Source organism: Vidua chalybeata, chromosome 2, assembly GCF_026979565.1.
Source record: "Vidua chalybeata isolate OUT-0048 chromosome 2, bVidCha1 merged haplotype, whole genome shotgun sequence".
Taxonomy (NCBI): domain Eukaryota; kingdom Metazoa; phylum Chordata; class Aves; order Passeriformes; family Viduidae; genus Vidua; species Vidua chalybeata.
Genome location: NC_071531.1, coordinates 25867481 through 25890137, shown reverse-complemented (window position 1 = coordinate 25890137; position 22657 = coordinate 25867481). Strand labels below are relative to the sequence as shown.

At 39.3% G+C, this 22657-nt stretch overlaps 1 protein-coding gene across 5 annotated transcripts in view; it reads right to left on the bottom strand.

The window, feature by feature from the left end:
* Nucleotides 1–22657, bottom strand: part of CUL4A (cullin 4A) — a 57618-nt gene that overhangs the window by 16419 nt on the left and 18542 nt on the right. For 3 of the 5 annotated variants that reach the window (XM_053935531.1, XM_053935532.1, XM_053935533.1), the window contains 10 exons: nucleotides 20152–20344; nucleotides 18632–18736; nucleotides 16821–16931; nucleotides 16329–16414; nucleotides 15276–15383; nucleotides 13995–14108; nucleotides 12969–13074; nucleotides 9741–9913; nucleotides 8699–8851; nucleotides 6828–8420 (listed from right to left, as the gene is read on the bottom strand). In XM_053935531.1, the coding sequence (XP_053791506.1) occupies nucleotides 8325–8420; nucleotides 8699–8851; nucleotides 9741–9913; nucleotides 12969–13074; nucleotides 13995–14108; nucleotides 15276–15383; nucleotides 16329–16414; nucleotides 16821–16931; nucleotides 18632–18736; nucleotides 20152–20344 (1245 nt within the window). In that variant the 3' untranslated portion in view covers nucleotides 6828–8324. Of the gene's footprint in view, nucleotides 1–6827; nucleotides 8421–8698; nucleotides 8852–9740; nucleotides 9914–12968; nucleotides 13075–13994; nucleotides 14109–15275; nucleotides 15384–16328; nucleotides 16415–16820; nucleotides 16932–18631; nucleotides 18737–20151; nucleotides 20345–22657 lie in introns of those variants that run through there. The other 2 variants (XM_053935537.1, XM_053935535.1) reach the window with 2 other exon arrangements.

The window sequence follows — 22657 nt, the reverse complement described above, 5'->3', positions numbered from 1 at the left end:
TTATCAAGTTTCTCAACTATCTCTACATCGGCAGCAAGGTTTGAAATTCCTCTTTGGACTAGAGTTGCACAATAGAAATATGTGGATTATACGTCAGTGACTCTGAAATATCATCACACTATCTTGAAAAACAAATTTTCCCTTCTGCAATTCTCAAACACTTCATTTTTTATTCACTACACGTCTGATTCTAATCTTAAATTTTCAGGAAAGTGTTGTCTGATGTGTCTGTGTTTCAATAATGAAAAAATGTACGGGTGCTCTACATCTCAAGAGAGCACGAGCAGCTCTGTTGGGTTTGGCACACAACCCAACTGACTCATCGTGTTCAACAACAGAAAAGCACCATCTTACTCAGTATTTCAAAAAGCAGCAGCTAAGTTTAGGGGAGGTACTTCCATTTCCCATAGCCCCCTTTCCCTTCATGTACCATATACTACCTAAATGTTTTCTTAATTCCATATGTATATTTGATGGTAGAGAGGAAATTAATTACAAAATGCTCAATGCTCATGAAACGTTCAGCTTACTGCTTGCTGCTCAATCTAAATAGAAAACTGAAACAATAAGTGAGGTATGGTGAGGTATTCAGGTGGAAAAAAAATTTCTGCTGTCCTGAAGTCAAGGCACCACCAAACAAGTTTTCACGTCTGCCCCACCCATACTAATCTTTCAGTCTCCTGTGATGATGACCTTATCCTAACCAGTGTTAACTCAGATGATTAAAAGCCTGCAAATGAGCTAGAATATCTGAAGACTTCCTATATTAAGCTCATATATTATCTTTACCTCTTATTCTTCTCCCCTCACCTACAACCCAAATCCCACACTCTAGCAAGAAAGGGTCTCTATTTGCACCACGAGATCTTCCCCCAGGATTGTAGTACAAAGCTATGTAGAAACACCCAGCTACTAGACACTGGTACAAAGTCCCAACTATCAGTAAATAAAAAAAAATTTAAAAAAAAATCAGTGGTAAAATAAACTATTGCCTCAGTTGCAGAAAACTAACACATCTTACATGCCAGAAAGCGACAAAGATAGTGAAGTGAATGATGTTTGTAACTGCCAATTAAGCAAAGGAAAACTACTGCAATGGCCGAAAGTATTAACTGTGGTACCACATAAAAATCTGATTTGAAAGCAAACTATAAAGCAATTCTTCATTTAAGCCATAACTATATCAAACAAACTATTCAAGTAATTCCCACTATGACACCAGTTCAACGACACTTCAGCTGGCAGCCCTAAAAAGCAAGGAGCAGTGTAATCACTGTGCTTGCTACACTGCCTCACGAGGGCAGGATATTTGAACTGCTCAGTGCCCTTTGCGAGTGGCATCTTCTGGGCTCAGTGAAACTGAAGCACGGTCAATGGTGATAACGATATTTACTACCAAAGAGACGTTACAGGAGTCGCAAAGAGTGTCCTTTCTTAACTGCTACTGTATTTGGGAAATGTTTTGGCCAGCTGCTGAACAAGTTTCCTTTGCTGCCAAAACCACATCTCAGAAACCTGATAGCTTGTGTGATGTGGCTTTCAAGACAAGAAACCAAAAGCAAGGTAGTTATCAGTAAGCAAGACACACTTCCTCGTAAAACAGCCTTGCTGACCTAACAAGGCCTTCTCATCAAGGCACTGAAATCGCTCTATTCCAGAACGTTTTATATTTTACTCCAGACAGGGTAGGAAGAAAGCAACGGAGCACTACATGCCCTATAGAAAAGCGCTGCTTCCTAGCAATGACATCAGTAGCTCCCGCGTCTCCATGCCTCGTGCACCAGGCGCGTTTCCAGGTTCTTCCCGGAGCGCAGTCCCTGCACCCAACGCAGGTGCTCAGACCGGCGTTCCCGGGCCTCACCGCGCCGAGCGCGGCAGCCGCCGCCGCCCGCCCATCATCGCCCTCGTAGCCCGGGCGGCCCTCAGAGGCTCCCGGGCGCCACAGGGGCCCGGCGCGGGGAGGGGGCGAGATGGCCCCTCAAGAACCCCGAGCCCCCGCGGGTCACTCAACATCCGGGAAGGCCGACAGCAGGTGGGAGCGGACGGGCGGGCGGGTCTCCAGTTACAGGTGCGGCGTCCAGCCCCGCCGGCCCCGGGGCCACCTCAGGCCGCTGCGACCCGCCCCCGCCACTCCGCCGATCGCACAGGCCGCCCGCTTCCCCCTCCTTACCGAGCAAGGCGGCCGCCGCCAGCAGCCCCCGGGCCATGTCGGGGCGCAGGGACGGGGCGCGGCGGGAGCGGGCACGGAGCGAGGGCGGGCGCGGGGCGGCGGCGGCGGCTCCGCGCTCGGGGCGCTCTGGCGACGGCCCCGGCCGGTCATGTGACAGCTGACGTCACACGGGCGGAGCGCCCGTCACGTGACCCGGGCCGGCGCTGCGGTGCCCCGGCCGTGAGGGGGGGAGGATCTCGCGAGAGCGCGGCCGCTCCGGGAGCGCCGCGCGGTGACCCCGGCGAGCCCTGCAGCGCCGCCGGCATTGGCTTCGTGCCGCTGACTGCACAGGCAGCCTGAGGTGAGTACGGTCGTCTCGCACAGAATTCATTCACTCCCAGCTGTATAAAAACACTGGAAGTTGATGCTCTGTTGTCTCTGAAGTGTTCTATCTGTATATACCCCGGTGTCCATATAAGTCACGTGTGTTCCGAGACAAAACAGGGGCTGCTAATGACGTCTGTTTGCATGGGTAAGAGTTGCAATTTCACATAGTTTCAGACGGCCGAATCCCTTTTCTTTTTTTTTTTTTTTTTTTTTTTTTTTGAGAAAACCAGAAAAGAAGGTGAAGTTAGCTTGCACACATTCTCACATGTAATGGAAATGGACAGCCCAGGTAATTTGATCACTTTGTAATCCAATGCTCTCCTTTATCCACACTGTTAGGGATATGCTTACTTCACCTGAAACCTCAGAAGCTTCTATCTTGCTCCTGCAATCCTGTTTCTAGTGCGATTGGAATGTGTGCCAGTAGCAGCGTGCCTCTGCTTTCTCACAATGACTGCCATATCGTCCCACTCCTCACTACAGGCTGCTCCAGGTTGATCATCCCGGAGACAAAACGATTTCTGCTCCCAAGCTGCCTTCATACATTTTTACATTGAACCCGTTTGAAATGCAATTTGGCTACTCCCAGCTGCTAAAGTCAAGTTCAGCTGCTGTGAACTTGACCTGTCCTTGCTGTTTGTCTCAGTTCACTCACAGTTCCTGTTTCCTCAAAACATCCTGGATAAGTTTAGTTGCTCCTTAGGATGGCATGGGGATCTACTTTTCATTTTCAATGCTATTGCTATAAACACATATTTCTTTTTTAACGCTGCATTTTTATCTGTGCATTTTTAAACACAGTAATGTATTATTTTAGTTTGTTTGGTTTTCCCTGCAACACTTCCAACAATCTTTATTCTTTCCATGCATTGCCAAAAGCAGAAGTTAGTTTGAAAAAGGACATAATGAGCAGCTCTGGTCAAGTGTTTGAATGACTCATCTGCAGAGGATTGAGGGTAATGGAGGTGGGACATGGGTTGTTCTCATTTTGGATCACTGTTTTTGGAAGCTGCACTGGGAGTAGAGGAATGTCTGCAGAACACAGAGTCTGCCACAAGACAAATGGGGAGGGAAGCCCAAGGTCAGGTTTAAACTTGGTGTGCAGTATTTTGCCTCCCTGCTGGAAAATCAGTAGGCATCTCTGAATGGAGAAATGACAGATGCTTGGATTGCTAACAAAAAAAAAAATTATATATAAGTTGCATAAAGCAACAATACTGTGGTAAAATTTGGTAAATAAAGAACATAAGACTATCAGCAGAGAATGATGTTGACCTTCCATGATGTGGATCATTAGCTCACTGGGCCTCTATTAATGGTGTGGAGACGGCACCATATCAGTTTCCACCTCCTTTCAATACAGGTACTACCAGGGTGTTTGTTAGACAAATGCATCAAGTCTTGCACAACCATGCTGGCCATCAGCCACACTGCTTGGTAACTTGTTGGCTGATATCAATCAAACATGATAGCAGGGTAAGACATAAACAAACAAAGTCACAGCTTCTGTAAAAGCTGCTCTATACACAGCCTGGAGGTCCAGATTAGTGCTGTCACTGAGGAAAAGGAAACATAGTCCATACCCAGCCACTACACATTTCATCTGACAGAGCTGCTGGCCAACCAGCATGCTCACAGGCCCAGATAGGAACCATGATGCACTCCCTGGCCTTTCTTCAGAGCCATGGATGCATGAGAATGGGCAGAGAATGGGCTGCTCATGGGAAACACCCAGGAGAATTAGGAGCCATTACTACAGTAAAAACTGTTCTGTGAGGTCAAGGCAGAGTACAAGCACTGGAGACAGAGTACAGGCTAGGAGATTTTACATGGAAAGAATTTCCACAAAACGTGACTATTTTCCCATAGCCTTTCGCTGAGTATTACCTGACTTCACATAGTTACTTCCTTTCAGAAGAGACTTGCTAGGAATGGCTAACCAAGTTCATGGTACAGAGTCCACTCTCCTGAACATACCTGCCAAAGATAATAAACCTACAAACAGAATGGAACCACTTAGGTTGGAAAAGACATCAAACATCAGAGTTCAACTGGTAACCCAGCACTGCCTAGCCTACCACTAAACTATGTCCCTAAGCACCCCATCTACAGGCCTTTTAAACACCTGCAGGGATAGTGGCTTCATCATTTCCCTGCAGAGCTTGATTCAGTGATTGATAACCCTTTCAGTAAAGGAAGTTTTCCTAATATCCAATCTAAATCTCCCCCGGCACAACTTGAGGTCTTTTCCTCTCATCCTGTCACTTGTTACCTGGGAAAAGAGAGCAATCCCCCCATCTGGCTACAGCCTCCTTTCAGGCAATTGAAGAGAGCAATAAGGCTCCCTTCCCAGAGCCTTTTTTTTTCCAGCCTTAACAACTCCAGCTCTCCGAGCTGCTCCTCACCAGACTTGTGCTCCAGACCCTTCTCCAGCTCTGTTGCTCTTCTCTGGACAGGCTCCAGCCCCTCAGTGTCTTTCTTGCAGTGAGGGCCCAAAACTGAGCACAGGATTTGAGGTGTGGCCTCACTGCTGCTGAGTACAGGGGGACAATCACTGCCCTGCTCCTGCTGGCCACCCTATTGCTGATACAGGCCAGGATGCCTTCTTGGCCACCTGGGCACTGCTGGCTCATGTTCAGCCGCTGTCACCAGCACCCCCAGGTCCTTTTCCACTGGGCAGCTTCCCAGGCACTCAGCCCCCCTGCCTGGAGTAGTGCATAGGTAGAGCTGCATAACAAATTGAGACATTGAAGTTACCTGAAAGGTGTGTAATATTTTTTTTTCCAAAGATGTATGACACAAAGGAAGGATGAAAAAGCTGCAGCAGATCAAGAGAGTTAAATGCTAAACCCAGGTTCAGCTAAGGAATCCAGGGAAAGCTAAAATACAGAACTAAGAAAAAAAAGACCCAAGGAGAGGGCAGAAAGGAGGCTGTTGGCTGGTTAAGGAGAGCTGTAACTGCCAGGCTTGGGAAGTACTTTTAAGTCAGCCCCCAGCCTACATTCTCACACTTGCTTTCCCTCAGGAAATGTTGGGCTAGATAACAACGTGTCACATTTAGAAAAATTGCTTTTTAAATGCATATAATGTATGTTTGGATAAGTTAGACCCCCCCATCTGTATCCAGGCCCCTGCTGTTATTTTTGTCATTCCATAGAAGCTGCTATACCATTTGTTTTAAGTTCACTGAATTGCCAAGATCCAGGTTTCCCTGGCATACCTGAACATTGATGCTCTATAGAGGACATCTGTTAATTTGCTACTGCCCAACATCTTCAACACTGGGTGTTCTTTCAGGAAGAAATGTTTAACAACTTTTGTGGGTACAGGTACACTCAGACAGTGTGACCCCAAAGAACCAACTGACTGAGGCAGACTGCTCAGCCAAATTCTATCACCAGCTACTGAAAAGCAATCAAGTGCAGCTATTTCACTATGGAGAAGTGATTTCCATGCTGACTCATAAAATAACTGCTTACCTGTTTGGTTTAGCACATAAAATGTCCTAGTAACAAAGATTTGAGGAAATCAAATTGAAAATAAAGACCTGAGAAAAAGAGTTACAATTACCTGGCCAAAGCTTTTGAACCTCTGAAACCACTCGCAGACCAGTCTGGAAAAGTCTTCAGGGATGACATTCTCTGTAGGTTCAGGTGGGTAGAGATGAGCAGCTGATGAGGGACAAAACCCCCACTCCCACAAGCAGAAAGGCAGAACCAAGGAGAACTCCTCTGAGTACTGCTGCTTCAGGTTATTTGCAAGGGATGATACAGTTGGGTACCAAGGGCATACAGCACAGAAAGACAGGCTTCATAATTTCCACTGCTGTGGAACAATTCATTTTTAATTGCTAGACCAGAATAATGTGGCCAAAGAGCCCTCAGTCTGTGGCAATTAAGAAAAACTGCACATCTCAGCCCTTTTAATTAACATTGCTTCTTGAGGCAGAACCATTTCAGTCATCTTCAGGATAACACCACTACTTTAAACTATTGTTTAAAACTGCTGAACCAGAACATTTGGGTTCAGAAGGGGCAGGCAATACATTTTCACTGCTTCCTAACAGCTACTGCACACTACTGCCAGCTTTCAGTGTGAATAAATGCTCTCTGGCCATTTATCCTTTCTGTGAGGCACATACTCCTTTTTTTGGTTTAGAAGTCCGGTAAGATGGATCTGATTGGTTTCCATATACATAAAAAGTGAACTACAAAGTGAATGGTATAACACTAAAAAACCAATCTCAGAAAAAGTGCCACATTCTCACAAAGGCTAAGAAATTAATACTTAATATGCATCAAAGATTTTATTTGCATTAACTGAAGATTCAAATATTAAAATAAGTCTACATTAAATTATAATATTAAATAGGCCTTAAATACAATAAACTAAACGTGTTTAGTCTCCAAACACAAAGGGAACAAAAATAATTCAGAATGCAATACAATTAATAACACCAGAGGACAGAATAAGGACTTTTAATATGTAGTTCCGCAAGTTGTCACCTCAAAGCAATGTTTACTTTAAGAAGTGGCCTTTTAATTGATGCACAAACCCCACGTTACATAAACTCAGTAAGGTATCTCTCAAGAAAATATTGCTCAGGTAAATTCTCCTTTATGTAGTGATCAAAACTCCTTTGGTAACTCTTTTTCAGAATGAAACATACCAGTAGACAAAATCAGGAAAATAAACAGTCTTGCAAGTATTACCAGAAGTGTCTTCCTTATAGTTACAGTTATCTAACAGGTCTACAGTGTCTTTCACTCTTTAATTCAAATCAACTTACATATGTACAATATGTAACAAAGTACTCACAAAGTCCTTAGTCTTTCAAGACAAAAAGCTATGCTTTCCCAATATTGAGACCATAAAAGTATTTTTTTAAAAAAAGGTTTTGTTTTCTTAAAGTGGAGCACGCTGTACAGTAGGTTCCCTGGATGTTATTTTCAAGGCAGAACTCAATGTTACGGCAGTTACAGAAACAGTGAAATACACCTACTGCCCTAAAATGAGGTAGGGCCTCATTGACTCAGATCTAATCTTTGCCACCCAAGCCAGCAAAAGTAGTAATAATAGAACAATCCATATTTTAGCTAAATAATCCAACAGCTCAGTACACACATGAATGCAGTTGTCCTCTTGGCACTTCAAGAATCTCATTTCAAAACCTGATTTATCCAAACCAGACTGAATTTTGTAATAACTTGAAAGAATATTAACTGAACGCAAGTTTAAGGGTTTTCATGGTGCAAAACTTCAGTGCATTTCAACAACACTGCTTGTACATACATGTTCATCAATGAAGCATTTTAAAAAAGTTACCCAAGTTGTAACTGTAGCTAAAGAATGCAGCATTTAGGGACTTTACAGATGCAGTTAGGAACACCTAAATGGAGAAACCAGACTTGCATCCATGACAAAAGCATTTCTCACACAGGTGATTTTACCTTTCCATCCAACTTCAATGACATAGTTAAACAAAACTGTAAAACTAAATTTTCAAGAACCCAAGAGAACAAAAGATAAACTAAAGGGAAAAAAAAAAACCCAGGGCATTTAAAATTAGTAAGAAGTCTTGACAAAGGCGATCAATTAACATGTCATTTTGCTTCTTTTCCACAGCAGTGCATGCAGCTGGTTGAATAAAACAGATCAACCTGATCAATCTGCTAAAAGGAAAGTCTGGAACAGCATAGGTATTTGGTGTCCTAAAGATATATGTGGATGATTTTGGTTTTTATTTTTTAGTTTTTCAATTTTTTAAAATAAAACTCTTTCTTCTCCTTTATGCAACATAGTGATACTGATTGGGGTTGTCTTTGTCTCTCTCCATATAGTCTCTGTCAATGAGAGATTCAATTCTCTTTTTCAAGTCTCCAGGCTACAAGAAAAGATGAGATTAGTATAACAGTTAGTAATACAAGAGCAAACATTTAAAAAAATAATGCTAAAAGCTACATAAGAAATGCACCATAGTATATAACTGATGTAGTACTGATACTCCGACTTATTTCTCTTAACACAATACCTTAATCTTTGGGTTTAATTCTATGATATTTCACATTTCGTGCTCTTATAGATAAGCTGAATAGAAACATATATTACATATATTTAGCTAAATCTAGGATGGTTTGAAAAAAAAAAAAAAACATAAGTTACCTTTACAGGAAATTTCAGTTGATTATACAATTCAGAAACAAGAAGATTATGACCAAGAGTCTTCCTCATCTTCATTGTTCGTACAATAGCAGCATCAATCTGATATTGCCTGTCCTGAAATACTCTTTCAGTTGTGCTGACCTGTTCCTCAACCTAAAGAACAATACAACACCACAAATAATATCACCTTCTGTTACTACTTTTTATTAATTCCATCTCTATAGTTAAACTTCACAATAAAATGAAGCTCATGCATTCTTATTTATCTTTGAGACAGATGCATGCATTACTGCATTCTAAGGGCTAAGTGATGTGCACTGCTAAAGCAAGTAAGAGAAAATTCAGGATAATGTAAAGGAAAAAATATGTCTTATTTTACATTATTTGATAAATAAAAGTAAATCTTAGAAACTCCCTTAAGATTTTTGAGAGAACACGTAATACTTTTTTGACTTTTCAGGGAATTTAATATGCAAAGGCAAAAAAGAAACAAGTCACTGTTAATTAGAATATGCCACCTTAATTCTCAAAATGAGAATTAAGGTGGCATATTCTAATTAACAGTGACTTGTTTCAAAAATGAGAATTAAGATACAACAAAAAAGTACGTTGTTTTCACTGCAGAATGAGGGACAACCCTGACTTTTATAGCCTTCTTACCCGCTAAGTATAGAAGTGACATGGTGACATTTGATTCATGAGTTCAGTATAGTACCAACACTTCAGCAATACCACAGAAACTTCTAAGATGGACTGAAACATCTACAAGATCCTTTTAGTTTAATATATAGGCATTTAAATTTGCAAGCAAAGGAAGCAACCTAAGCTATTTTCAATTTCAGTGATTTTAAAGTCTGTATTGCCTCTCTGAGTCATCTTGACTACTAAAAATTAACTATCATTTGAAATAAAATATTCATTTCTTTATGTGCAAAAATTTCATTTTTTTACGTGCAAAAATTACAAGAGATTATGTCTTTCCATATGGGATATGTAGATAAACAGTTAATACATAAACTGAATGAATGCAGAAAGTACGTACTGTTTCTTTCATTTGAATCTGGTTGATCTTTATTCTAAACAATTTATGCTTGAAATCACCATTGAAGATGAATTTATCTCCATCTTCTATATCCTTGCCCTTTGGATTTTTAATCAATACTCGTGCTTTTCCACAAGCTAAAGACTGCAAGGTTCTTCTTAATTCACTGTCCTCTGTGAAGGAGTTCAAATATGGGAGAAAGCAGAACAAAACATTAACATCAAGAGTTTTAAGAGATTAATCTAGAAATAAACTGAAATGCCAGTTGTTTTGTGTTACTATTTTCTTCCAACTAAGTTCCAATTATGAAGTAGCTCACAGCCTTCAAACTCGGTCTCGTCCTTCACAGGTTAAATGCTGAGAGCATGCACAGGATTATATACATCAGAAAGACAGATTTAGGCTCATCTCAGTGAATTTTCCTTCCAAAATAGTTTCAGAAAAGATTTCACATTAACACAAACTTAGTTTTATTGCTTTAGTTTTGTGTGGTAGTAACAGGACTTTGGAAAAGAAAAAGTCAGTGTATGACAAGAAACTCAAAGCCACCTATTTCAAGATTTGATCAGTGTTTTTATCACACAGCAAAAAATACATAATAGAATAAAAATACAGAAGTCTAAATTGACAGGAAGATGTTTTGTGGCAGGGTAGAGCTGACAGCTATTATAATCAAACTTCCCCCAAAACAGGAAAGTAGTAGACACAAGTGTGTGAAGAAAATTTTATCCAGTAATATTTAAGGCTAAAAGCATTTAAGACAAGATAAAATGAAGTCTTAAACATTCTAATTATGTTGCAAAGTCTTCTATCAAGATTTTGCATTGAAAGCAGCCTCTGCAGTCTCTCTAGAATACTTTAATCACAGTATAAAATTATCACTGAATGTGTTGGATTTCCTGAACAGAGTTTAGTCTAAAAACTGAAAGAAAGGTTTTGCAATCTAGGGCTGAAGTACAGCTGAGTAAAAGATTAACACTATTGCTATTTTTAAAATAATTAAGCTTTTACACAGAGCAACCTTTTCCTTCTTTTAAACTTCCAACTGTTCCATGATTTCTTAAAAAAACCCTTTAAACAATGTGAACTAAACAGGTATTTATGACATTTGAGACGTTTTGTGTTTCAGCCTCAGTAAATGCAAATTGTTGAGCTGTGTTTTTGCCCAAACACAAGGCTGCTGTTAAAACACTCTGGAGCTTTGCATGTGAAGTCACAGGTTACAGTATGCCAGAGGAAAGGAATTTACAATTACCTATCAATCTCTGAAGTAGAAGTAAGAACTACAGCTCCTAGAGGCTCCCTTGATAGGCAGGTAAAAACACGGAATATATTTGGCTAACACATCTTGAGGAAGCACAATCAGAGAGAAAATGACCATTCTTTCTCTGAGTAACAGTTTCTGCATTTTCTCACTGTCCTAATGTACAAATGACAATCTCATTAAAGAGAATGATGATGATTTATTGTAATAGTGATTGGAAAACAAAAGTTCCAACCATGTCCAGTTAATCCCTACAAGAAGAATGGAGAGGAACTTGTAAATTTACAAGACCATGTTGTGACATGACAAAGGAATGGCTTCAAAATGAAACAGAATAGATTAGGTATTAGAAAGAAATTCTTTATTGTCAGAGTGGCAAGGCACTAGAACAGGTTGTCCAGAGAAGTTCTGGATTCTCCTTCCCTGGAAGTGTTCAAGACCAGGCTGGATGGAGCTCTGAGTAACCTGGCTTAACGGAGGGTGTCCCTGCCCAGGGCGGGGGGCTGGAACTAGATTATCTTTAAGATCCCTTCCAATCCAAGCCATTCTGTGATTCTGTGCTATTCGTCCTGGCCTCACAGGAATCCTGTGGACCATGGACTGTCCTTACCACCTAAATTTCTATACTACTTCTCCAAAGTGGAGAGAAATACAGACATGGAGCTCAGTGCAATGACATATGGGTAGCTCCCAACTATCAATTCCAGCCACCTGCCTTAAAAACAGTCTATTGAATTCCTTATTTTGTGCTATAATGGAATGAATTTCCATGCAGCAGATTTTATCTGTTGCTGTCAGGCAGCAAGAATGCAAGCTCCAAGGGACAGCGATCTAAGATGAGAAAGCCTGGATCAGGACCTGGATCAGGCTTGCATGAACCTGTGTTTGTTCTGTAAAGATATACTCCAACCTAATGAGCCTCTCCAGACTAGCCTGATGATTATTATCACTGGCAGGGATTTTCTTCAGCTCCCTTACCATTAAGGGAGAGGATGACTAAGTAACTGGAAGCACTGACACTGAGACAATGGAGCACCCAGGCTGTACTTCCTTCTGCAATGCATCACTCTGAACCACAAGGCATCTTGGTATCCCCATTTTAGTATTTTAGTAAATATATTACAATATTTTAATACTTTTAAGGGCTCAAATACTCTTCCAGATACTGCTGTATTAGGTTGATCTTAAGTTTCAACATGTGAAGGACTACTGAGTGTAAGCTGCTGATTGAGCAAAACTCGCAGAGAGTAATGATGACAGTGTTTTGGCTATAACTATTTCAAGAGAGTGTAATAATTTGGTGGAAAAAAACCCCACCCATGAACATAAAAACGCATAAAGACAGATACTGCAGATAGTTAAAAAGAAAACTGTACTCTTCCTCAGCTTTCTTTGTGCTTCAGGTTCAAGTGCAGAGGCAGAGAGCTACAAAGTACACGACCAGCACACAGCGCTGCTGTGTACAAATCAGACCTGCTGTGAAGGGGCACCCCAGTGACAGGAATGGGCAACAGGCAGGTGAGCTCTCAGAACAGCTCAACTGAAAATACTCTCTTAAATCACCCCCAACTAACAGCATTCTATGACAGATTATTTTCAAAATATAGTATGTGAAACTGAATGGGAGCAAAAATAATCTGTACACACAACAGTCTTTATCACCACTTAAATTTTAAGAATTGCAGTGATACATTTTGTAAATCTAATAGATTGTTAGTAGTACTCCATGCCACACAGCTCTTACTAATAATTTTGTGAAGTGTCCACTTCACACACCAAGAAAATACACTAAGAAATACCTGCAGTCTGTTTTCCTCATCTCTTTTAGGGTGTGTATGCTATTGGCACATGAAGTTTGTCCTAATGACCATGACAAATTTCTTAAAATTAGGCTTTCACATACCAAATCATAATTGCTGATCACTTAATGAATAAATCTAAAAATTAGAAAGTATTCTTCCTACCTACACCAGTAGCCATTTTAATTTCTTCAAAACTGAATTCATCTCCTTCATTAAACATAAGCAATACCAATGTCTGAAAGAGTGATACTTGAAACTCCTTCTTCCCCTAAAAGAGAAACAACAAATAATAGTAATATTCAGAGAATTTTCTATTGTACCCCCTACATTTGACAGTTATAGAAAGTATACATTAATATTTCTATTTCTAGAAGAATGGATATGCATTTTAGAATGCCTGGCACACAGAGGAATCTGCCTGAATGTAGTATTGAGGAAACTGGGTATTTATAAAACCTCTTTTTTTTTTTCCTCCTCTAACAGTAACAATACAGTACACAGCAGAAGCTCGTTAGAATGGCCTGGTATTTACTTCACATCCTTCACTTCATTTTAATTACAATATATGACATTTTGGTGTTGCCACCATCAATAGTGAATTTTTCCATAATTAACTCAAGTTAATATTCATGACGAGTTAGTAAAAGAATTCAAGGGGTTTTTTGTCTTTGCTGTGGCTCAGTGAAGCTGCACTATTACAAGGTAAGATACTGCATGAGACAAAACAAAACCACATGAACAAACAGCGCAGTTATTTAACAGTTAAATAATTCAACAAGCATTTAAATTTTAACCACAGCCTTCAGTCTCTTTATGTATGTCAAGCATATTAAAAGCATCACCAGCATCTGTACAATCAAAACAACTCCAAATTAAAGATAAAAAAATGTTGTGTTCTTTTTCTTGTTTTAATTTCTTGCTTTATTACAACAAATTTATTTGAACGAGCAACAATTCCTATCAAATTAATATTACCAAAAGGTATCACACTGTTGCCTTGTTAGCTAAGTAGTATTTCAGTTTAATAATAAAAAGCCTGCTTTCTCTACAAAATAACAGTACTGAATTGTGATTGTTCCTCCACAAAAATGTTGCTACTTTTATAAAAAAATGCAACACTTTATTAGATTCCAAATAATTGACTTAAAATTTAACCTAACAGGCAAAGCATTATCCAAGCAAACTTACTTCCTTAAATTCTGCCTTTAGGACAGCATGTCCTAAAGTGGTCTGCCACTGAAGTTTTCGACCACTGTGTTTTCCAAGGTAAAAGGTTTTAAATACCTCTTGAAGCTTTATCATCTGTTAAGAAAAGAGAAAAAACACTAGCATTATATCTTGCAGTGATACAAAATGATTTCACACATGTAATTTCTTTATTCTCCTCAACCATGTTTCCTAATAGGTTATTTTGTGGGAAAAGCTTAATCCAAAGAGCAAAATTTTGCTCTCAAGTACCCTGGTACTACTATGCACATAAGAAAACCTCAATTCAAAAATAACTGAATTTTCCTTGGGTTTTTAATTTGATTGTTTTGAACAACAGTAAAATAAACTCCCTTTAAAGGGTTTTAAACCTCAAAAGAGGTACTGGTTTTGTCCTGGACTTTGACTCTGACCTAGAAGTCATGGGACAACAAGCATCCATCTCACATCTTTACACTGCCTAGTACCATCTGCTCTTAAGTTCTTCCTGTAGTTTGTGGATGGAATGAAACTCCAGTCCAATGCTACTGCTTTATACCCTCTTACTTCCAAGTAAGGGGGGTCTACCCCTCCATTTTCATGATGAGTTGCTCAGGCTGAATTCTTCAAAAGCAGTCTGCCGTGGAGGAAAAGATACCTCAGGAACAAGAGTACAAGAGCTTCCATATCTTCAAAACTGAGTAGGAACCTCTGGCCTCTGAAGTGCTTCCCATACCTCCGATCAAACAAGCTATTGTAGGAAATAGGGACTCCAAATACACATTTCAACCTAAATTGCTACGGAAAGGAGCTTTGCAAGAATCTCTCAACTTGGAAACAATAATTTTTCAAGCAAATACTATTAAATGCAGGGGCTAATTTTGTGTGACACATTGCAGGGAACAGAAGAAGGATCTTTGAAAAAAAGAACTTGCAAAAACACATCTATTGACTAGTTCAAAGTGCCTAACCAATGTAGTTAAAGATTGACTAAATTAAGGTCAACTGACCAATTGCAAACTTTTAAGTAACTCACTGCAATGCTAAGTAAGGCAATGGTATTATTATACAGGGAAAAAAAAACCCCACACCGAGTGAAATAATAATCTGAAAAAAGTGGACTTTATCCACTATGTTCTATTTTTTGCAATTTTGGAATCCTTAAAATTACATAAACTCCTTAGATATCTAGCAGAAAAAACTTTATATAAAGGGCATTAATGCACCCTGTGATAATGATTTCATTTGGTAAAATGTATTTAGAAGAAGAATTTAAACACTAACCTCTGAATTTAAGTGGACTTCCATAGGTGTGTAAGTTGGCCAATATCCCATAGTTAATATATTTACTGTTAGGTCTATATTTCCTGGGTCACTTTGGTTCTGCATATACTAAAATACAAGAGATAAAAATTATTCAAGTATACTATCTGCATACTAAATTAGAAAATGTATATACTTGAGTTAGAAATTTAGGATTAGTATAACAATTAAAAATTCTTACAGGCCACAACCTTGGTTAGACATGCTCTACCAGGATTTTGAGTAACTATCTAACAACCACCTCCCCATCTTCAAAACACAGCAAGTGGGTTGGGAGTACAAAGAAAAGATCAACATGCCTTGAAATATTCTAGACCTCTGTCTATACAGGGTGCTGAGATCGAAGAAGCTTTAATCACATGCAAATAAAGCAAAAGGAAAGAAACAATGGCAAAGACTAAGATCAAAAGGATCCCCTTGGATTTCTACATCTGTTAGACAAAACTGTTTCATATAATTGGAGTAGAGCATCAGTCAAGCCAGACTGCAAAATCTGGGACAGAAGAGTCACTACAGTATTTCATACTTCAGTAAGGCCCCAAAACAAGTACCCAGAGAGAAATGCAACAACAGGGTGAGCATGTACAGTACTTCTTGCAAGCATTCATCGGTCACCAACAAGCTGGAAACTCTGGGGCTGAGACATTCACAGTTTCTGTGCACTTAGCAACCTTCAGAGAGTTTCTCTGGTGTGGGCCATTCACAAAAAATTAATCAGAGCAGCACCAGTATACAGATTGAGGGGATACACACTTCAAGGATGTTCAGTCAACTAAATTACTGTGTGGTATTTAGACTACTTTACTTTAAAAGGAACCAAATAAAAATGTAAAATTATTGTGTAGAATAAATAAATTCTGTTGTATAAACAGAACAGTAAGTAGACACTATTACTATGACTAGGACCTGCTCAAAAGCTGTTTTGATTAATTTTAGCTTAATCCAATGGATAGCACCATTAAATGTCTCCCCATGACTGTGGAAAATTTAGTATACAAACAAAAGCTAATATACCTGCTTGAACTGTACCATGACATCTTTGGACAGTTCCATGTCCTTGAACATGCCCTCCAGTTTGCTGGTAAAAGCAGCGCCACATTCTGTCACACACACACAAAAAAAAAAGCAAAGATCCCACAATTACAAAGAAGCACAGAACAAGTGATAAGCATTTAACCTGAGACAGCTGAGCCACATTTATCAGGATACAGAGCACCCACAAATAGGAACCTTCTCAGGATTTTGCTCCTCTGTAGGTACATTAAATAAACCAGTCTCATACCTAAGAAGTCAGCCTTATATTTCTTGGTGAGCATAATGAAAGGTCTGATACATACATACATATATATACACATACACTTACATCCTCCCTTAGTATTTAAGTTAAGAGCTGAACAGCTATTACTTAAATTTTGGCTTGTCACTTCTTAAAAGCATGAGAAAATAGGGATTCCAAATTTGCATGTCAAAAAGTAATACAAAATTAACACATCTGAAGACACCTACCATGTTTAAGCTTTGACAACATGGACTTCTCAGCATCTACTGATGCACTTTTTCCAACCAGCAGTCTTTTGGCCAAGTCTTTCTTATAAAATGCCTCAAACACATCTTTCCCTGTAAGGAAATTGAAACAAAAAATGGAATGAAATGAAATGATACATTCTATCTGCATCACTGCCCTTCAGGTTTGTGACACAAGCCTTTCTCATGAAAAGCTGATTAGCAGAACAATATTCATTATGTAGCAGTGAAGAAAAACATGTAGACATTTTGTTCTTTTTATATTTTTATGATTTTTAACATATTTTGCAAAATATTTACTTATTTATTTTTATCTCTGCCCCAGGAGCTTGGGCTGCCTTATATTTCCCATTGGATCAGCTGCAAAACACATGAAATTACTCTGGGGTCCAGAAGAACATTTTCCCTCCACTGGTCTGATTTCTTAAAAAAAAAAAAAGGTGGAGGGAGGTTTTCTATGTTTTAAAGGATATATTTTAAAAGCCTAAGGGAAAGAAAATTTAACAGAAGTCTTCTCACATGGTTTGCCAACAGGCCTTTAAAATGAATGAGTCATATAGATACCCACAAACTTTCACACCTTAAACCCAAACTTCTCCCATATGACAGTGTAAGGTGTTTCCCTTTTAAGAGGAACAAATTTACTGTAACCCAAGCCACTACTTGTGCTGCCTACAGTAGCCCCTCTTAATTCCTCGTGAACAGCTTCAAATTTAGGGCTTCTTATGATAGTCTTCTTCCTTCCCCATCCTATTCTGATGGAGTTTTGTGAACCAGCTGCATCATGATATTATTGAAAAGGCCAATGCTAAGGCCTACTTATCATCTGCTCTTGAAAGAGCTCTTATGTACTAGACAGCTCAAAATAAAACCCATGCTTTTAGCTCAGTACTACAAAAACTATGAAGAGAAAAAGAATTGATGGAAGTTTCAGATTAACAAAAATTAATCTCTTAGGTTGACAAACTGCCAGTACAACTGTTTTCACTCACCATCTCCATCTGACAAAAATGCTGCAATTATGATTCAATTATGCAAATGATACTACTTTATGACTTGACTGCTTTCCCATCATATTGTACTTGTTCAGGATTTTTATGAGGAGAGAACCCCATAGATCTCAGACAAACTAATACAGAACTGGGTAATTCCTGCTATTCCACCCCAGCCCAGGATACACATTCCACTTCCTTCAGAGCAGTGACAATGCATCTATATTGGATTAGACCACTGGTTTATCTGATGTCCAGTCTAGGAAAAAAAAAAAAACAAACTACCACATTCAAGGGTATTGCTCAGACAGAGACAAACATGAAGGAAATGCATTTCAAAGGCAGTGAAATTCAGCCATAATACTTTTTCCTGTCATTCTGAGCCCTCCACTGTGTTCCTTCTCAGCTATGATGAGAAAAGAGAAGCCAAGAAAAGTTGCTGGGTTTTCGTGCTTTGTACCTACAACATACATAAGTGGACAGGAAAGTCTGTACTGTCATTAGAGGAGAAGTTGTGGTAAGAGCCATGGTTAATTTATGTTCAAATCTTCCAGCAACACCTCTAACTCTTAGGTCTCCACTCACAAGACTTTGAAAGGTCTGTAACTTGCCAGTCTCCACAGAACTATTTGTCCTCTCCCGTATATTTACTGTGCTCCTTCAAGAGTAAGGCAACCTGAATTAAAGACCGAATTGAGCAGGAATTCACACTGAAAAAGATCTCTTGCATTGAGAAGGAAGCAGTCCTGCTAGCAAAGGGAACAGTTTTAATGGCATCAACAGTGAACTGCTATTGCTTACCATGAATGAATCTAAATATGATCATTATTTTGTCAAGGATTCTTTCCAGCTCTTCATCTGTTGCTTCTTTATTACCAGCTCTTAACTTGGAATCCACATATTTTGCTACAAATAAATAAAATGAGGTAACAGCTTAAAAATAGATCTAAAATAACCAACTTAAGCATCTCCTGCTTGAAATATTACTATGTGTTAAATACTACTATATGTTAAAACATAGGGTAAGCACTACATTTTCTATTTTCCCTTTTCCCATCCCTACATTCAGTGGAATGACAGAGCCCTTCTATATTACTGGAATATTACTGCAGCCCTAATTATATATAGTGGAAAAGTACTGCAAAAAGGAATAGTCCAAGGCAAAAAATGAATACAGTATAATAATTAAAATTAATTCATTAGAAATTCCCACATTTTGTGTCATGCAAGCACATTACTTATTGAGAGACAATGTTTTGGAAGTGCACAATGTATATGAATGTATTTTATGAGAAACAGAAACAAACAACATAAAGAGGACTATATTTTTATAGACCTTTACCACGTCCCTCATGCTCCTTTGTAGGAGCATATTAAAATTTTAACAGAAGCACTGCTTTCCAGTTAGTAGTTTCAGAATGCCAGAAATAAGGTTAAGCCTTGAGTTTAGCTAAGTATTTATTAAGCCACGTTAGTATCCTTATACGACTTTCTGTGTAAGAAGAAAACCTTTGTGGGAGCTGGAACACCGTGATCCACAAATGACAACAGCCCATATCATAGCTTTAACCTGTGTCACTGTGCTGTGCAATCTGTCCTACATAAAACTGATTTTAGAAGGAAGACACAAAATAAGCCAAATAAAGGCAAAACAATGTACAGAGGAAACACAAACAACCAAGGAGCAGGATCCTCTCCTGGTGTAAAATGCCACAGCTCCAGTTTTTCAGCAGGCAAAACTGCCAGGATAGTTTTTGCCTGATCAGGGATAAACTAAATAATATTTTAAAAGTATTTGTTCTTATCTTTCCCCTTAATAAGCACGAGTTCTCCTGTCAAGGTAGAGGGTTTTTTTCCCCTCTGTTATTGGAAGGCTTTAAAATTGTTATCCCAACTTCAGCCTTCAAGGCAGATGGATGGGCTATACTTAGTCCTTTCTGAGAGATCCAGAACATCCACAGAAATTCCTCTACATCCACAATTAAAGCCAGTTCCCCTTCACTTGCCCCAGCTGCTCTTCCCCCTGACCAGTTACTCCCATGGCAGCCCCAGTGCTCACAGTTGCTCGCAGTTGTTAGCGGGAGGCGCCGTGCAAGCAGCAGAGCGCAGGGACAGGAGGGTGACGTGCCCCGCCAGGCCCCCTGACAGCACACCCAAGCTCTCGGGGCCCGCCACGCGCCCGGGTTAACGTTTGCCTCATGTCCCAAAACCAGTCTCCTAAAGCAGACCGCGACTGCACCACTACTGCACTAGCACACTCAGCAGCATTATCATGCTTTCTATAGATTTTTGAAATATTTTACAGAAAAACATTTGTGTACCTATCAATTCTGCAGGCTTATTTGGTCTCTTGTTGATAAATGTTTCAAAGGACTCCTTCATCAAGTTTATAAATTTTTCATTTTTCTGAAAGCACACTTCTATGATATGGTCCACTTTATCCTTAAAATCTAGTAGCTCTTGCACCATATCCTTGTCTTTTTCAGGATTAACCACTATTGTTGTCCCAAAGTTCTGTAAAACAAACACTTTTGATAGTAAAATACTTTAGAGTGCTACCTATCTTCCCCAACAGACACATTTACACTTATAAAAATTATTATTAGAAAAAAGAATTTTTTTACAGAACTACTTATGACTTCAAGTTTTTAAAAAATGAGATGCATTGAAATTTAAAATAAAAAGTAGATACACGTTAATGGATTTCAAACAGTGCTTGATTTAAAGATTATTTACATTTAAGACAAAAGTAAAAAAAATAAACAGTAGACATGACTATGATGTGCAAGTTCACGGTGAGATACAGAACTATGATTCATGTAAAATAAATAACTATGATTCATGTAAAATAAATTAAGTGGAAACTGCCTCAGAAATGTTACATATAAAGGAAAACTTTGCATTATTTTTATTAAATCCAGTACAGAGCTCAACTGATTAAACAGGTAGCAAAAATTTAGCTGCTGCTCAGCCCTCAAAGATTTCTTTTTCATCAAGGGCTCTAAACCAAAATGGTCCTAGGTGACTTGAAGGGAAACAAAACTTTCTCATGCACAAGAAGCAGCCACAGAACCTGACTTTCTCTTCCTGTTCCTACCTTTATTATCTCAGAGATAGAACACCATTTGTCTAATGGATATCTAAAATATCCTGTAAAGGAGGATTTTCACCTACTGGACAATTTACATTTGCTTAGTAACACTGATCAGTATCCTGGACAGAATGATCATTTTCCAAGGTGAGAAAGAGGACACAGCACAAACAAAAGCAAAACAGCATTCAATTAGTGTATTTTTGCCAACTGAAGTATGTTACTAACAACAGTAAAAGAGATAGGGGGAAGTCCCTCTCCAGCCTCAGAATTTCCATGGCATTATCTAATTAGCCACTTCATCTTTCATGGAGATCTCACTCAAGTACCATTTCAGAGTAAAGCTGAACACAAGGCTCCCAAGGTCCTTAGAATCAACATGTATCACAGAATCACAGAACAGTTTGCTGGAAGAGACCTCTAATGGTCACCTAGTCCATCAGATCTTCCACTTGTCACAATTTCCCTTTCATTAACACAGCATGTGGGCATCTCACAATCTCTATCAGGTACATTCATAAATTGCAAGGCTTTCCCCCCATTCTGAAACAGCAAACATAGGTGCATAAAGCCAAATGGCACCTCTGAATTCCCAAAAGGGTCACTACAAAGGAACACAGAGCCTTACCACAATAACTTGGCTCACAAGATAAACATTATAAGTTCCTGAAGCCTCTCTTCACTGTCACGCAGAATGTTTGGAAGGAGGAGCTTTACTGACACTACAGAAAAGGTTTTCTAGGTTTTTGAGTAGGTACACAACCATCCTAAAGCTGTAAGAGGTCTGATTCTGTGAAAACACAGGGTATGATAAGTCAATTTAACAACTTGCTGTTGTGAGAGGAGAGATTCCTTTCCTTATTTTCTACCCATCTTGAACTCCTACTTTTCTCCTTGGACCAGACTTTTCTGTGAGTCTCTTTAGCTCACTAAACCTGAGATTAAACTGACCTTGCCCAGGTATTGTGATAAAACAGATCACAGGAGAGCCTGTGTAGTGGCAGGCAGCACTAGGATTAAGTGATGAGCATGATCTGGAAGAAAGGAAGAATAAAGAAGATCCTCCTCAGCAACAGCACCACCATTCAATTGGAAAACGCTCTGAGGAATAAACTCCTCCTCAGTTCTGGGGACAGAGGGTAGCCATATTCCACTCCCATGAGCTGCAGCACTGCTGGATCATGCTTGAACTTCAGACACAGGTGTGCAGAAAAGGCACCTCTGGAATTAACTGATGTTGTGCACTTAGTCCTGAAGGCTGATGAATACATGCGCAATTCAGGGGAGAACCCTGACATCAGGAATTATCAACTCCAGGGAGAAAAATCTTCTGTGACACTTTCCTGCCTTCATCTCACAAGAGCACTAGAGTGCAAGCTCTCTGGGGCAGCATACTATGTGGATATTATGCCTAACAAACAAACCCTAAACATCTAAATATGACTGATGCATTATTTTCAGTAGGAGCATTCCCTTCCCAACATCCTTAAAACCCATCAGCATTGTTGTAGGTTGGTTACAAGTAGCACTGCCTAAACTGCAGAAGAATAGCAGATTTTGCAAGTATGTAAACAGGTGAGTGTATTTGCAGCAAAACAACACATAGTACAGTCCAGCATAGTCTAAACACATGTGCATATGGTTCTATTTAAAAGCAATGCAACCAAAAACATCCTGTATAATGTTCAAACCTATAAGGAAAGAAATTTCCAAGTAGAAATTTAAAACCAAAGCAG